Source organism: Dromaius novaehollandiae, chromosome 19, assembly GCF_036370855.1.
Source record: "Dromaius novaehollandiae isolate bDroNov1 chromosome 19, bDroNov1.hap1, whole genome shotgun sequence".
In the NCBI taxonomy this organism is placed as follows: Eukaryota; Metazoa; Chordata; class Aves; order Casuariiformes; family Dromaiidae; genus Dromaius; species Dromaius novaehollandiae.
Genome location: NC_088116.1, coordinates 435,547 through 450,910, shown reverse-complemented (window position 1 = coordinate 450,910; position 15,364 = coordinate 435,547). Strand labels below are relative to the sequence as shown.

At 39.7% G+C, this 15,364-nt stretch overlaps 1 protein-coding gene across 17 annotated transcripts in view; it reads left to right on the top strand.

Moving 5' to 3' along the window:
* The window catches only part of PITPNM3 (PITPNM family member 3), a 151,994-nt gene that overhangs the window by 45,687 nt on the left and 90,943 nt on the right, over positions 1-15,364 (top strand). For 14 of the 17 annotated variants that reach the window (XR_010392235.1, XM_064522975.1, XM_064522970.1 and 11 more), the window contains one exon: positions 7,411-7,518. Coding sequence is in view for 14 of the 17 variants with exons in the window: in XM_064522975.1 (XP_064379045.1) it covers positions 7,411-7,518 (108 nt within the window). In the remaining 3 variants the exon portion in view is untranslated. Of the gene's footprint in view, positions 1-464; positions 607-7,410; positions 7,519-15,364 lie in introns of those variants that run through there. The other 3 variants (XM_064522982.1, XM_064522979.1, XM_064522977.1) reach the window with 2 other exon arrangements.

Genomic DNA, 15,364 nt, shown 5'->3' with positions numbered 1-15,364 from the left:
GAGACATTACTAAGTGGGAGATGTTATTGTGGAACAGAAAATCCCCCCAGGGGATCACAGAAATGTGTTCTGTAATGTACAAGGCATCATAGAAATCTGACTCTGGTAATAAGGAGTAGGCAGGAGGAAATATTCAGAGTATGAAAAAGAACCAGTTTACAGTGTTTCTGGTGAGCAAATACTGACGTCTCTGTTTCCTGTGATGCTGCTTACAGCTGGTTTGCAGTCCTTGTGTTGTGCTTTGCCTTCTGATTGATTTCAGCCACATGATGAAATGCGTGTAGCACTGCCTGAAATAAATTCTAATTTGTTACCAGTGTTGAGAAGTTCAGCATAGATGTTCTTGCTGTCTCCTTTGTTCCTTGTTTTACTGCTGTGGTGTGAAACGTCCTTCTTTTTTGCATTTTTTCCCCCCAATTTTTTTTTGCAAGAGGTTTACCATAATTGTGTTTAACCATAGGCTGAAGAGGAAATTGACGTTTTCCATTGGAAAGAGAACGTTTGGAGCAGTACTGCAGTTTGGGGAGTAACATGTCGATGGCATCACAACAGTAGGGTTGTTTTTGCCCTGCTGCTCTACAGGAACACTGAGTCAGGCTGAGTCAGGTTCGTTAGTTTAAAGATACTCTGGGCTTTGCACTTGACAGGTTGAGACTTGGGTTCTTGTTTTTAAACTGTAGTTCTACTGTGTATGTCTCTGACCCACACATTTTACTCAGTTCTCCTCTTAAAGGAAATATCCGTGTTTGAAGGGGTTTGTAATAATATAGACACATTTTTGTCTTGAGAATATTAACAACTTGTAAGCTTTTCTATTCAGTACAGACTAAGTTGAACATCTTTTGAGATGCTTTAGCATATATTCTACCAGAGTGGTAAGCTCCTGCAAGACTAAACTGCAGCCAGTATTTTAAGAATTATTCTGAATATTAGGTCAGCCTAGCTCTCATTCTTTGTTGTCTCCTCCTATTCTAGATTTCCCTTAAGATAGCAACTTGGGGTAAGGTAATTGGAACTTGGACAGACAAAGAAAACAAAGTTGTAGTGGAAAAAATGGTATAAAATTCCAGGCAGTAAGAAGAGCTGAAAGGAATCACCAGGACTGTTTTGCCACTGTTGTAAGCACTCTTAGTTTTTCTTGATGCTTTGCTACTGTGGAATTGCTGTACCTTGTGTTTTGACTTCCGCTTAGGTTAAATGACTCTGCTTTACCCATTTTTACATGCTTTGTGGTCTGAAAGCCTGCACTCAATCCTGCTTTTCCCCATGTCTGGAAAGCAGGAAGAGAATTCTAGCTACTGAAAAATATCGCTGAGTTCACACCAAAGGGCAGATGGACAGTTGCTGCCCAGCAGGACAATGAAGCATAAAATACAATGATGGGTGGGGTTCTTGTGTCCTTGGACAGGAGGACTGTGTGCCGTGTACCCATTATTTCCTCCTGATGTGTATTTATTGGATGAAAGCTGCATTGAGTTGGAAATAGGCTACCTGGGGCTTCTGAAGGGGATGTAAATCTGTGTACTGCCCCAAGCTGTTGTTGTACGCTGCTGCGCGGCACTAGGGCTAGCGTTTGTTATGATCCCAGTAAGAAAGGCACTCGGACTCTAGTGTCCCTTAAAATGCCATTTATTGGGGCGAGTGCTATAAGGAAAAAGAGAATAGTATAGTAAATCTTATAGTTAATCCCTTCAGATGCTGAGAACCCCGAGTTGTGCAGCACTGAACGAGCCTCCAGTCAGGGCAGAGCTTGCTGTGCAGATCCCACCCGTCAGAAAGGTTACTGGCATTTTGCTCTTTAGAGCTCATAGGATTTTCTTAGAAGAAAATAATTCTGTTCTTCACTTCAGCTGTCAAACAAAAGGATGTTCACCTGAGAGCTTGCTGCTTCACCTTAAGGTAAAGACAAGGACACGCAGGTGGTGTAATTGGCAGTGCGAAGCGGGAGCTGCCTGCAGGCTCCTCCCTTACTGTCCTCTGGCTAAGTTTATCCGGTGGACGAGGGATATGTGCAGCACAACGCAGGCCTGAAGGCCAAGCTGTACATGTATCGTAGCGCAGTGCCTGCTCGGTTTATCCGTTACGTGGATCACTAACTCCTCGATACACGATAGTCTTCTGGTTAGGAGCACTACAGATGTTACAGATGATGAACATCTGCCAGCTGCTGTCGGGTAGAGTGCGAAAAGAGACTCGGAAGTGCTTGCAAGCTGTTGATATGAAGGGGAAGCTTTGTGCCGCCTTGGCAAGGAGCAGACTGTAGGCTTTCATGTAGGGTACTGCTCTAAATGGAGTCAAGGATGTGAAATTGTAACAGTTTCATCATCTTTCTAGGGCTATGACTTTTCTAGAAAATTCAGTTAAGAGCAAAGCTGAGGGAAGAATCCCATGTACTCATATGTGTATTTTCCAGTAAGTGAATAAACAATAAAACCCTCTAAGAACTCCCTTTTAAGCTCCCAAGTGTTTGTTATTTAGCAAACATCTCTTTCTAGTAGTCCTTGATCCTTGGAATTTCTCTTTAAATGGTTCTCTCCGGCTGATAGCCCCTGAGAGTGTGAAGGAAAAGTTGCTACTGAGGAGAGATCTCAGCAACATGTACTGACATTGCAGAGCGATTGTCTTGGCTAGCCAGGGCCACTAAAACGTGGCATGTTTACGACTCCACTCCAAATGCCTGGTGGTATAAATTGCAGCCAGATGTAGCCATGAGAGAAGCATAATTTGATTTTACCAGCAGGAAATCTAAGAGGTGAAATGAGAGTAGGAAACTGGCCAAAGGTAGTCTCAGTTTGGAGTCATGTCTAAAGCAGATGATTGTAGAAGTTGCTGTTTCTTGTAGCCAGGGAATAAACGCAATGCTAAAGGATGCACATGAGTTAAGAAGATAACCTGTTGTGTTTGGCAATACATCCCTACCTCCTAGTTCACCCTGTTTCTTTGTTGATCCCTTATTTGCATGATGACTCTCTTGAGGGAGATTATTTCACAACCAAGGTCATAATATGATCTGGTTTTAAAAAGCACAGAGGGCTGGTGAGCACCCAGAGGGCAGAGGGTGCAATGGAGGGAGAGTGTTGAGGTGGAAATAGCTGATATTGCTGCTGAAGATCACCCTGGTGATCACCCAAGCAAGATTGTGTGCTGGGTGTCAGGTCTTGCTAGTTCTGGATATTGAACTCGGTGGGAATCTCTGCAGAGGGAGCTGACAGGCTGAGGCCTATTTCTTTGCTTCATGGAATCATTATGACAGCACTGTAACATTCGCAAAGGTTATTTTTAACAGGGGTTGCTTCAGGTAGTGGTTTTTCCCTTCAGAACTTCTCAGGCAATCTTTTGGTGCTTTAAGTTCAGAGAAGGAACACAGAATGACAATATAAAAGCATAAATGTGGAGTTTAATGATTCCATTGAAGCATATAACAATAATGCTGTATTACCATATTACTTTATAGGTGATGATTAGATTATTTGATTCAGACTGCTTAAGATTACTTTTTCTGATGCAAAGTAATCCTGGATGGAAATCAAATTTTGTAATTTAGATAACAAGAAAAGCCTTTTAAGGACGGGTAAAAATTAACTGGCTCCAGGTTTTGAGAGAGTATTGCAGGCAATCAGCTATAGCTCTATAAAGGAGTAAACTCTATTTTAGTACAAATTTTGCAGTTTTTTAAAATTTATTTACAGTTCCTTTGTTTTAGTGTGCTTGAATAGAAATACTGAGTATCATCTATTAAAAAGAAAAACCCAAACAAATGAAAAACAAAGGGTTTGAGATTCTAATAATTTGAAGCAATTAAATGGAGAGGATTGCTAAAATTATGATAGAAACGTCACTGACATGTGTAAGCCATAGGATAATACTAAGCCTGGTAATAATAAAAATACTGGATGTTTCAATCTCAAATTACTCAATGAGATAGTAGTATTTTTGGTCTGTGTTTACTATTGCAGTTTATATAAGCAGTTTCTACTTCTGTTTGTGCTTTCTGCTTCAAACTTGAAGAAAGCCCAAATACCTATTGGGACTTTTGTTAGCTCTATCAGATGACCAAATAACACAAATCACCTTTCCCCATGCACCATGACTTGCTTCTAGAGAACACTGTCCCGAGACTGTGGCTCTTCACTACAACAGCGTTTGCTTTAGTTTGCTTTAGCATTGGGCTAAAAGCCAGAACCTTGGGTACTATTCCAACCTCCACCACTGACTGCTAAAGAAATAATGGAAAGAATTTTAAAATTGGTAATGCTATTTAGTTTTTTCCTTTGTAGCATTACTGGTGACAGAGCTCTACCTTGTAACTGAGGAAACAAGCTCAAAGTTACATTTGCAGTGGAGAACTGTGTTCTCTGGATTTATTTTGGATTGTTTTGGTAGAATAAATAGCAATGTAACTCTCAAAACATGTTTTCTTCTACCTTCAGAATTGAAGCCTGATTATCTAAAGGCACTTTTGTCTTAGACATTAGGGACTGGATTTATGCTTTGCCAGGTGTAATCAACAGGCCACCAGAGCTGCCTCCTTTACTTTGATATCCAGGACCTCAATGGCCTGGTCTTGCCATCTCTCATTTTACTTACCTGGCAGCAGTCAGTGCAGGAAGGGGTTCATCCCAGAGCGGATGAGCTGCCCCTGGGTTTCAGGTGACGGCTTTGGTTGCGGAGCTGGCTGCAAGAGGGGTGGTGTGTCCCTGGGGCAGTCTGGTCAGCTCTGGGGGCAGCTCCGCCAGGCTCCCCAGAGCCACCCTCCCTTCCCACAGAACTTCAAATAAACCAACCTGTGTGAGAGAAAATGACAAAAAAAATGAGCAAAACACTATTTTTGATGGGTGGGTGTGTCTTTTTTTAAATTTAATTTAATTTTATTTTAATTTTAACCTCAAGTAGTAGCTGAGATTGTATGAAGTCCCTTACAGACTTTGCTGGATTGCTGTCAGCTTCTTTGATAAATATGACAAATGGTCCTCATTACTGTTGTTTCTGCAAAATGTAAGACTTAGGGGGGAGATCGGGTATGGTGACAACTGTGAAGCAACTTAAAAACCCTAATACAGATCTCTGTTTTCATCCTCTCCCAATACTGAGATCTCTTTAAATGCTTTATACCCTGAGAGGTCAACTGCAAGGCCTGGCTGTCATTGTATGTTCGAGAATTTCACTTTATATATATATATGTGTGTGTATAGATAGACTTATGCATATCTACACGTGCGCACACACATTCATTCTCTCTCTCTCTCTCTCTCTCTTCCCCCCTCTCTCTTGAAAAATTTGATTTGATTATTTCTGTATGAAATGTTCTGGCCAAATTCTGCTCTGTTTACTCCTGTAATAAAGCCTTTGCCTCAACAGCAGGCAGTAAGAGAGGGCAGATTTTGGCCCATTTGCTGAATCGATACCTCAGCAAGTAAAGAACTCTCTTTGTTTATTTTGCGTTGCTTTTTTTGTGTACTCACCCTAGATACAGACACCATCCTGGCTGTACACAGCTAGGCCAAAATGCTTTTAATAAGTTAATTCAGAAAGGACTAGTGCACCCTTCTTCCCAAACAGCTGGTAAATCGAAGGAAAATGTTTTCATACAGCTTTCTAAGCCTGTTTTAAAAAAGGGAACATCTGCAATGTATCATTTTGTTGGTGCTTCCAGCTCCAAGCTCTCCCCCCCACCACCAGCCCCTTCCTGGATAAGATCCCCATAAAAAAATAAGCCTGTTCACAGACCCGATTCTCTGCACTATGGAGCTGGTGCCATTCCATGATGTCTTTGTGTCTCTACGTGAAAATTTAAAGCCTTACAGAGTGCAGATGGCTTTTGATGAAAAGAAGAAACATACTTGAAATGTCTATAAACTGGTCTGTGAGTCCATTCCTCCCCCCTTTTTAAATGTGCTGAAATCAGAATTTTAGGACATTAAAATCTACTAGCTAATATTTATGGTTTAACATTTGGCTTTTACAGAAATAATTTCACTTCAGGCCAATCTAAAGCAGGAAAATGTTGTTTTGATTACAGGCTAAAACTGTGATACATAATAAGCTTTAAAATGTTTGCAGTTATAAGACACCTTTATAGCTGTACTTTCAGGCTGAAATGAAATGTTGAAGTGCCACTGTATAACTCATAAAAGTCCTGGAATATGGACTGAGACTTCCCTTATGTCTTGGAAGGTGCTAGTTCTCCTGTCCCTATAGTTTATTGACTGTTGTGGGCTATTTTGATTACTCTGTGTATTAGTATAGCTTACTTTGTTTCTTGAATCAAAGTAAGTATATAATCAGTAAATACTATACTAATATAATTACATGAGTGCTAGATAGAATTACTGCTTTAATAGCATTATTACAGCATTTTCACACACATGACAAACAGGAAATTAGGATTTTAGATGCACATTGATGGAATTTGCCCTACTACTAAATTACAGGGTGTTGTATTTTTTTCTTGTTCTGTTTTTTTTTTTTTTTTTTTTTTTTTTTTTTTTTTTTTTAGAGGTGACTGAATTGTACAAGTAAAAGTGTGGTGTTTGTATTCCTGTATCAAGTGGGACTTGGGGGGGAAAAAAAAAAAAGGCCATTCCTTTTTCAAAAAGTCTACAGTGATACTGACACTAGCAAGCTGTGTCATTTTCAGTGTATATCCCCTGAAGCATTTCTGCTCTACCCAGGCCAGTAAGAAAGAGACTATTCCTACTCTCCTGAGGTTACAGCCTATTAAATTGATTCTTAGGGCTGTTGTAAAGATTAAACATAAACACACTTCTGTGACTACTCGGTCAGAAGATGGCTCTTGTCACAGGAATTTTCAGGTAAATTATCCATTTCAAGAGAAAAAATACAGGTTAGCTCTTTAACACTGGAAGTATTTTTAGGTTTTAGAAAAGGAAGAATGAGAACTGTGGATTGGGCAAAACTGGTAGGTCGTGTGGAATTTTTGTCAGCTGCTAGAAAAAATGAAGGTGTCCGTTACTATTTAAGATTTTTTTTTTAATCTTGATTCTGCAATGTTTATGATACAAATTTAAAAAAAATGTTTTTTCTGAAAATTTATTTGCAGGAAGAGGGAAAATTTCTGACTAGTTCTGCTCCTTGATATTAAACATTCAGTAGAGCGATTTACTCTTAATTTCTTTTTAAGTGTTGTGTTCAAGGTAAGAGCAAAAATTTGTGCAGTCCTTTCGTTCCCCTGGTTTTCCTGCACACAATGCATACAGCATGTACATACACTGCAGGGTGAATTGTTAGGCAGGAAGATGTCCTAGAGAGTCTTGTGTATACTAACCTGTTCTGTATTCCCATTAGGGATCATAACAACCTGCTTATTTCTCTGATGATTACTAGCACTAATCCTCTTTGTTCTCTTGTGTGTCACTGCAATTTATTCCATTCTCCTTTTTCCTCCTACAGAAGAGGTGGCGGAAGGAAAAAGTGCCATTCTCATAGGCATGAGCCAGTGGAACTCAAATGACCTTGTTGAGCAGATAGAAACAATTGGGAAGCTGGAAGAAAATCAAGGTAATGTTTAGCTTGCCTTATGTATTAATTTAAAGTTAACAGGAAAATCTGACAACTGAAGCAATCTGTCATCTGATTTTATTAAAATACTCAATAGAAATACCATTTACAGTGTCCTATAGTTAAAAGATGTACAGTTATATTTTAGTACTGAAAAATGAATTACAATAATATAGTTTCTATTCCAGGAAGAATCTTCTTCTCTGGCAGACCAGGTAATATCATAGATTAATTGACTTCAGTGGGACTGTACGAGACTCAGAGCTCAACAGCTGTGAGACAGATTACAGGACCAGCACCAGTGTTTTCTATATTTCCTGTAGTCAACATATAAAAGAGGCTTTTTGGTCATTTTCACCGAGTTATTTTGCTACTCAGAGTCAGTCTCTGGTACTTCTGCATTGTAAAGTTCTCTTTAAAGTCAGCAAGTCCCTCTCTGGAATTTTCAAAGGGACCCATACTTTCTGGAGTATTTGGGGCCAGCATTAATTAACCAGTTAAGTAACTATTTGCCACTGAAATGAGTGGGAAATGGGCACTGGCATACCAGTAATAATCTAGGATCTACACCAAGAGCCTAAGTGGTCTGCCTTTAATTGTCCCTTTGGCTCCTAGGTTACATAATCATGTGAAAATGAAAATTACCTCATTGACTTCTGAGAGAGGGAGGCACCTAACTTCCTTGTTCACCTGTGGTATGGGGCCTGTGTATAATGGTGCTTCCTAATGAATCTAGCTTTTTAAGAATTCAATTCATTTGCCCATATTAAGAACCCTTTTATAATGCTTTTCTTTATGACTTTGCTACAGGTAGCTAATCCTGCAGATAATTAACCTGGACTATTTTAGAATACATGTACAGAGGTAATATTGAAATCACAGATTTCTTCATTCGCTACCATTAGAATTTTTTATTTTGCTAGGATTTAAGTGACAGGCTGACACCAATCCAGACAGTGTATTTACAATTGTTAAAGGGTAATTAGAGAAGAAAAAAAGTTCTGTTTTACATCTGCTCTTAACGGTGATACTGAGTGCTTCCTTATGTTGCTTGGTAACTTCATTTGGAGTCAGAGATTCGATGGGGTTTCATAAGAGATGAGAGATATGTTGTAAATATGCCTTTTTCTCTGTTATGAAGTAGCAAGAAAAGTTAATCTAGTATTGCATCAGGTATGAGTTAATTTTCTGAATGACTTACCAAGAACAGGTTATCCTGGACTACTTGCAGATATTTCTGTATTTCTTCCAGTTCTGGCAACGTTTTAGTATGCTTACTTTAGGACTCATTATGTGAGGATGAGTTTGTTGTTTTTTTGGTAGTGCCCCTTGTGTTGGACAGTAAGGAAGAAGTTGCAAGAGACTAACTGTAAAGGGTTTCTGCTATTAAGGAACAAGGTTGATAAAAAGAAGGAATAGCTAAAGCAAAGAGACCTGGGGTTGCATGGAAGACCTGTGCAGAACTAAATTAAAGAAACGTCCCCTGAATTGCGGTCTACTCCTCTTCATGCAAAGGTTTTCTATTTTAGAGAGTTCTCATCTGTTCCCTTCCTTTCCTTTGTTTTTATTCGCATGTGACTGCTAGAAGAGGCTTTAGAGCCTGTGTACCCATCTGAAAAGCATTTGCTGAATTGGCCTTTGTGTAAGATGCATCTACATTCTGATACCGCTTCATACTATGGCAACAAGTTTTTAGGTTGGCATTCATTGTGCTGGAATACTTGATTCTTGCCCTTTCGTGGGCAGAGATGCCAGGCAAAGACTTAAGTCGATAAGAACTGGACTAGCATGTACCTGAGCCAATATGGTGTGTGCAGTGGCCGCTTATGTTAGAGTGTGATTTCACTGCTTCAGCAATGCAAAAGAAAATAGTGTTGGCTGTAATGCACACTGCCAGTTAGGAATTTTCCCTGATTGAACCCCTCCTAAATCTGTCAGGTTTCTAAATAGGCCAGGTATTTACATGCATTTCCTTCTTTTCTCTCCCACTTAATACTCTCAGAATCAGTCCTATTGATTAGGTACGTATTGATTTTCCTCTGCACATGCCCATCTCAGTCTCTCTTCATGGAAGTATCTTCCAAATGCTAATAGATCTTATCACCGTGTTTTAATGCAGATAATTGTAGGGTACTTTTGTTAGAGCCTAGGAGACTGAATGGTGTTACTAATTAAGAAATTTTATAAAGCACTGTGATTAGCAACCATCAGATACAAAATGATGAAGGAAAAGTGTAAAGGAGGAGGATGTTTGGAGGAAGACTATATTGTCTTCTGTCATTCACCATAGTAGAAAGGTATTTCAGGTTTAGCCTAAGGGTTTATAGTCAAATACTAACAATTCAAGGAAAGCTGGACGCTCTCTTTAAAAACATTATTTAGAAAAGAGTGAGATGGTCCTAGATGTCTTCCCTGCCAGGTAACTTAACTGTTTCAATGGAAAGGTAAGGGGAGTAAGCTCTGCTGATCCGGGGAAAGAGCCCTTTGTTTCTTTGCCAAAGTTGGCTTTCAGAGAATGGTGAGTTCATTGACACTTGCTGCAGATACAATTGCTTTGTTGCAAGTAAATCAGTCTCCAAGGCCAGTGGTTTTGCTAGGTGCCTTCGCAGAGAGCAGAGCGCTGATTATTTTTAATGGTTTAATAGATTGATTAATAAAGCACACTATTACGGGCTCTTTCAACAAATGAAGGTATACAGAAAGATGCAGTATGTGCTGGTCAGAGCTGAAGACCCACTGAACTCTACTTCCTTAAGTATTGCTAGAGTTCCAGCATGAGACAGACAAGGTCAGTAGCAACTTTATAAATGGCAGGTATATAATTTAATCAATAATTGATTCTCGGTAAGTATGCCCAAGAGCACTTGACCAGCAAAAGCTTTCTCGTCAGTGATAGAAATACTTCTTTGGGGGGAAAACTGGGAACAGCATTTAAGTTTATTAAGTTGTCATTACAGAAAACAACACAAACAGCAGTCAAGCTGAATTAAAAACTCGTACAGCTGCAAAAACTGTCTTGATGGAGATGCTTTCCTTGTAACAGAACGAAAGCGTTTTCACAAATTATAACCAGGTGGTTAAATTCACACCTGGTGTGAAGTATCTGTCCGTTACTTCAAGGAAAACTGCAGGTACTGAGCACTAGGAATAAATTCAGCCTGTTGGATTTTAATGCTTTGCATTTCCTCTAGCTCTCTTGGATCCATAGTCTGTCTTTAAACATACATTGTTAATGTTTGAAAGGTTGAAGTTGTTGTTACTTGTATGTTACTTTCATACTCTTGTCAGGATACAGTGTTAGAAAATAATATCTGTGGTCCCCTCGAAGAAGAAGATGTAGCAAAGCGTATACTGAATTTGAACCATAAAATATAGATACTTTATAATTCCGTACTTGTACAGTATCCTCACTTCTGGCTATAAAGAATCACATTTTAGCTGGCCAACCAGGCAAATATTTTTTTCTGAAAAAAAAATTGCCCTTTTAATCCAAGTTAGTTAATGGCATATGTAAACTTAAGCATGTGTCAATATTTCGGTCAGAGTGAAATCCCCGGGGGGAAAAATCCCATTCATGGAGTAGACATTACCCATGAGATCAAAGTGTGCAAGCTTGAGAGCAAGTCTGCATGTGACTCGAAATAAAGTCACACAAGTAGTAGGGTTGCCCTCTCTCCTTCTGTTGCCCATCCCTTGTTCTATTTGGTCTTTATAGACTGTGAACTCTTTTGAGAAGAGAAACTGTGTGTTTGTGGGGTGCTTTACACAATGGGATTCTCTGCCTTTAGTTCACCAACAGGAACTTCATAAGTAATTTTTTGCTCTTAGATCAAACTTCAAAGACTCTTTGCACTACTTCTTTGGTTGCTTTTCTCCATTCTCTTTTTTTCCTGAGATGAGGACATTTCTGGTTTCTGAAGTTCAATGTATGTGATTCCTTGATGTGCACATTTTACTGGGGTATCATGGAGTTCAAGAAAAAGTGAAAATTAAAAAAGCTGGTAGAATCCTGATATACTTTCATAGGTAGCCATACTGGTATTGATGTATTTCAAAAAATCATTGGAACCAAAGTGCCCCAGATAATCTTAAATTATTTTCCAGGTGTGTGTGAGGATTTCCCATGCTCTCCGTTGGAGTTTGGAGTGTTCATTACTCCAATTTTTCCTTAGGAAGTTGATTCCTACTTAACATGTGTGAATTGTAATGGGAGTTTTTTTTAAAGGAAGTTGATTCCTACTTAACATGTGTGAATTGTAATGGGAGTTTTTTTAAAGGAAGAGGTGTTGCCTGCAGGAGTAAGCAATGCCACCTCTGCTCACATATGTACACATAACACATATGTAAGTGTATTTAGTAAGCTGAGGTAAGAGCAGCAACTATTACCCTACTCCTTTAGGACACAGGCATAGCTTTGTGCCAACAGAATGGGAAGTGTGTGTTGGGGGGGAAACTCAACCGTATACCTGTGACATTAGTATTGAGCTACAGTGTTGTGTTGTGTTAGGCAGCGGCTGCAGCTGTGCTCAGCAGGGTGCTTTAGAGCAATATGTGTCCTAAAGTTAGAAAACAGTATAGCCATCCTGCCTGACTTTGATCCGTTTGGGGTCCAACAAAACAGCAGTAAATGGTTGTCTACTGGAGCCAGCATGGCGTTTCAGAACATAAGATTCCCATGTTGTGCTGCCAAGGTAGGCATTTTTTACAGGTCAGCCCAGACTGACACTGGGCTTCTTGGGGAACGCCTATCTTATTTTCTTATGCTGTGGATGAGAACTGGTCACTTAGGCTGCATCAGTGCTTCATTTGTTGGCTTGAAATCATTAGTGATAGCTTTAGAAGAATAAGCACACATGTTGTGCATGCAAAGGTGAATACTGAGGAGAAGAGAAGTTATTCGTGAGCATAGAGAAGTTATTTGTGACCTGACCTTCATTTCTGGCTAAGAGTTGAAACACAAAATTTGGTTTAGTTAGTTTCTGCCTGTTTTGGAAGATGTCGTGCCTTTCTAGAATGTTGGAGGCCCTGGCCTTGAGCCCTTTTTTTGCCGGCTCGATAAATCCTAAAGCAGAAGCTGGGCTTTTTCTCAAATAGCTCATATGCAAGACCTTTCTTCCCATTTCCCGGAAGTTTCACTGAATCTCTCAAATTAAGGTTCATCTTGTTCCTTTATTGCATCTTTAAGGATAAATAGTTTCAAAGTTTTTTTTAATGTCAAAAATAGTATCTCAGGCACTGGATCCTGTTGCTAATATAGAGACCAGACTTCTAGTTGGAATAGTGCAGAGGGGAGCAGGTTTCAGTGTGAGAAAATCCAAGTAGTTTTAAAGTGGAGTTTATCTGGATTAGGAAAAGCTTATATAGGGTGTTTTTTCAGAGAGCTGGGAGCTTTCTCATGGTCCTGTGTTCCTAGATGGGGAAAGTGAAGTTTCCTTCCCTTTTTACCTGATTCTGCTCCCACTGAGAAAAATGACTGAACTCCTGTTAGTTTTGAGAGCACTGTTCTTGCTAAATTGTGATAAGCTGTCCCATACCATTTTCAGACTACTGAGATTCTGCTCTTTAAGAAACAAAAACAAATCTGGGAATGCTGTAGCTGCAATGAATTGCATCATCATTAACTGGTTTGTCTTAGCTGAGGGTGTGGCCCAAATATATTGAAAAATTTCGCCTCTGGAAGCTCTCCTAAAGAATAAGTGTATTTAAATTAAGTAGTCACCAGAGAATAACTCTAAATTGAATGTGTACTTGAGAGCTGGAAAGTGTTATAGAGGTATAACATGGCATTTCTTTTTGTCTTTTCTCTCTCACACAAATTAAAGTAGCAGGGAATGCAGAAACATCTGGAGCAAATAAAGAAGCACAGAGCTCCACAGATAATAAGTGCTTGCCATTGCGGTTGGAGATTAGCAGTCCTGCTGTGATGTGGACTCCGTATGCAGACAGCAGGGTATACTGCTCTTTGCTCTTCATTTTGACACATTTTTTTTCCTTATGTTCCAATATATTTCCTAAAGAGAGGAAGAAAAATGGAGTTGTCAAGGAATAGACAATGCAGTTCAATGTCAGCATGCCTGGGCTTTGTTAGCTGACCAGCATCACTCATCCATGAACATGAACCAGCTTCATGCACATCAAACTGGAGTGAGAAAAAGGTAGCATTGTTCCGCAGCTTTAGTAGATCAGATGGCCCTTCATGAGCCGGTAACTTCAATCGGGGGAACGTTTCTTCACCGTTGCCTTCCTAACTGGTGAGCAGAAGCAGGGAGCGGTCTGGACTATTGCCACAGACAGAGCTACTGTGCAAGCTTGTGTAAACTTGTGCAAGCTGCACAGCATCTTCTCAGGCATCTGTTTCAGCATTGGATCAAATAAAGCATTCTGGTTTTATGTTTTTTCTTGTGTTGAGTTTCTGCTTTCTTTATGGCTCTCTGTTTTTTTGCCTGTTTCCAGTGAGTTGGTAACCAGAACTAGACAACTCTGGTTCCTGGCCATCTAACCAGAAATGCCAGGGAGGCTTCTTCTAGGCAAAAGTTGCTAAAATACTTTCCTTTTGCCGTACTGCCTCCTTTCACTAAAAGATGATGTAACAGGTGTCTGGGAAGGAGAAGGGTCTTGTCTACTCCACTTGTTCCAAAAGTGTAGTACAGCAAGAAAAAGAAAATAATTTCATCTGCTGTTGCCTTTGGTGGTATTGGGGAGAAATATTAAATGATTAATGTGCTGGCATAATGATCACACAGGCAATCAAGCTGATCAGCAAAGGTATGCATCCTTTTAACGGCCACAGTAATGCACCTTTTGCTGCAGGCTGCAGTCTCCATGCTAGTTCTTGGAACGGCACAATGCTCTGGTGAGGGCTGACTGACCATGGCAGAGTGGGAAAGGCTGCTGTGTTAGAATGGAGCGGCTTTTTAGCATTTTCTATTTATTGTTTATTTTCTCCAAATGCTTGGAGGAAAGCAAGCCTCTGAGTGGCTTGAACATTTAGGTACTGTTCTCTCAGTGCAGTCATTATAATTATATGTTGCAGTTAACTAGTAGAGACTTTCTATTTGCCGAACTCTCTGCTACCCTCTACCTGCTGATGGTGTCTCTTCTGCAGATGCACAAGAATAGTGTATACATATTAAATTAACAGATTGCTTTGCAAAAAAAAAAAAAAAAAAAAAGGCTGCTGACTTTGAAGGTATCCAGACCCTGAGCTCATTAAGGACTGTGCTGCCTTGTTACCTGCTACCATCTATTTCTTATCATTACTTCTTCAGGCTGTTTGTTCTGGCTGTTAGTTGTACTTTTCAGCACAGCTGGTTTCCTTTTGAACAAGAGGGGCCTCACTTGCCTTTTGAGGGATGCTGGGCTTTTAAGAAGCTTAATTTTTAATTGCCTGTTGTTTAGCTTTGTGCTTTTCATAAAACAAAAGCAACCTGAGAAAACCCTAAGAACACATGAATTTCCAAGCTGTTTTGTAGCTCTTATGCAAGTGATTCTTAGGACAATTTTGTCCCTCGGCTGCTGTAGCAGTTCAGATGTGAAAACAGCATATCTATCCAGTTGGCTGGCTAACGTAACAAATCTTGTTTTCAGCCAAGGGCTGAAGTAACGACAGCCCAACATGCCGGAAAGTCAGGCCAGACTATATTCAATTATAGTCATTGAATACCCAAAATTAAATTTGTGAAGCCAAGATTTCAGATCTTAGCAAATGCCAAGCTTGTGACGTTAATGCAATCTTTTTGGTTTTCCTTTGTCAATTTGCGTTGGCTGTTTTTAATTACTGAATCCATAATGTGTTAGGAATGCATTGTTTGTAATAGGTTTGCATGCTGACATTGACATGGGCTGA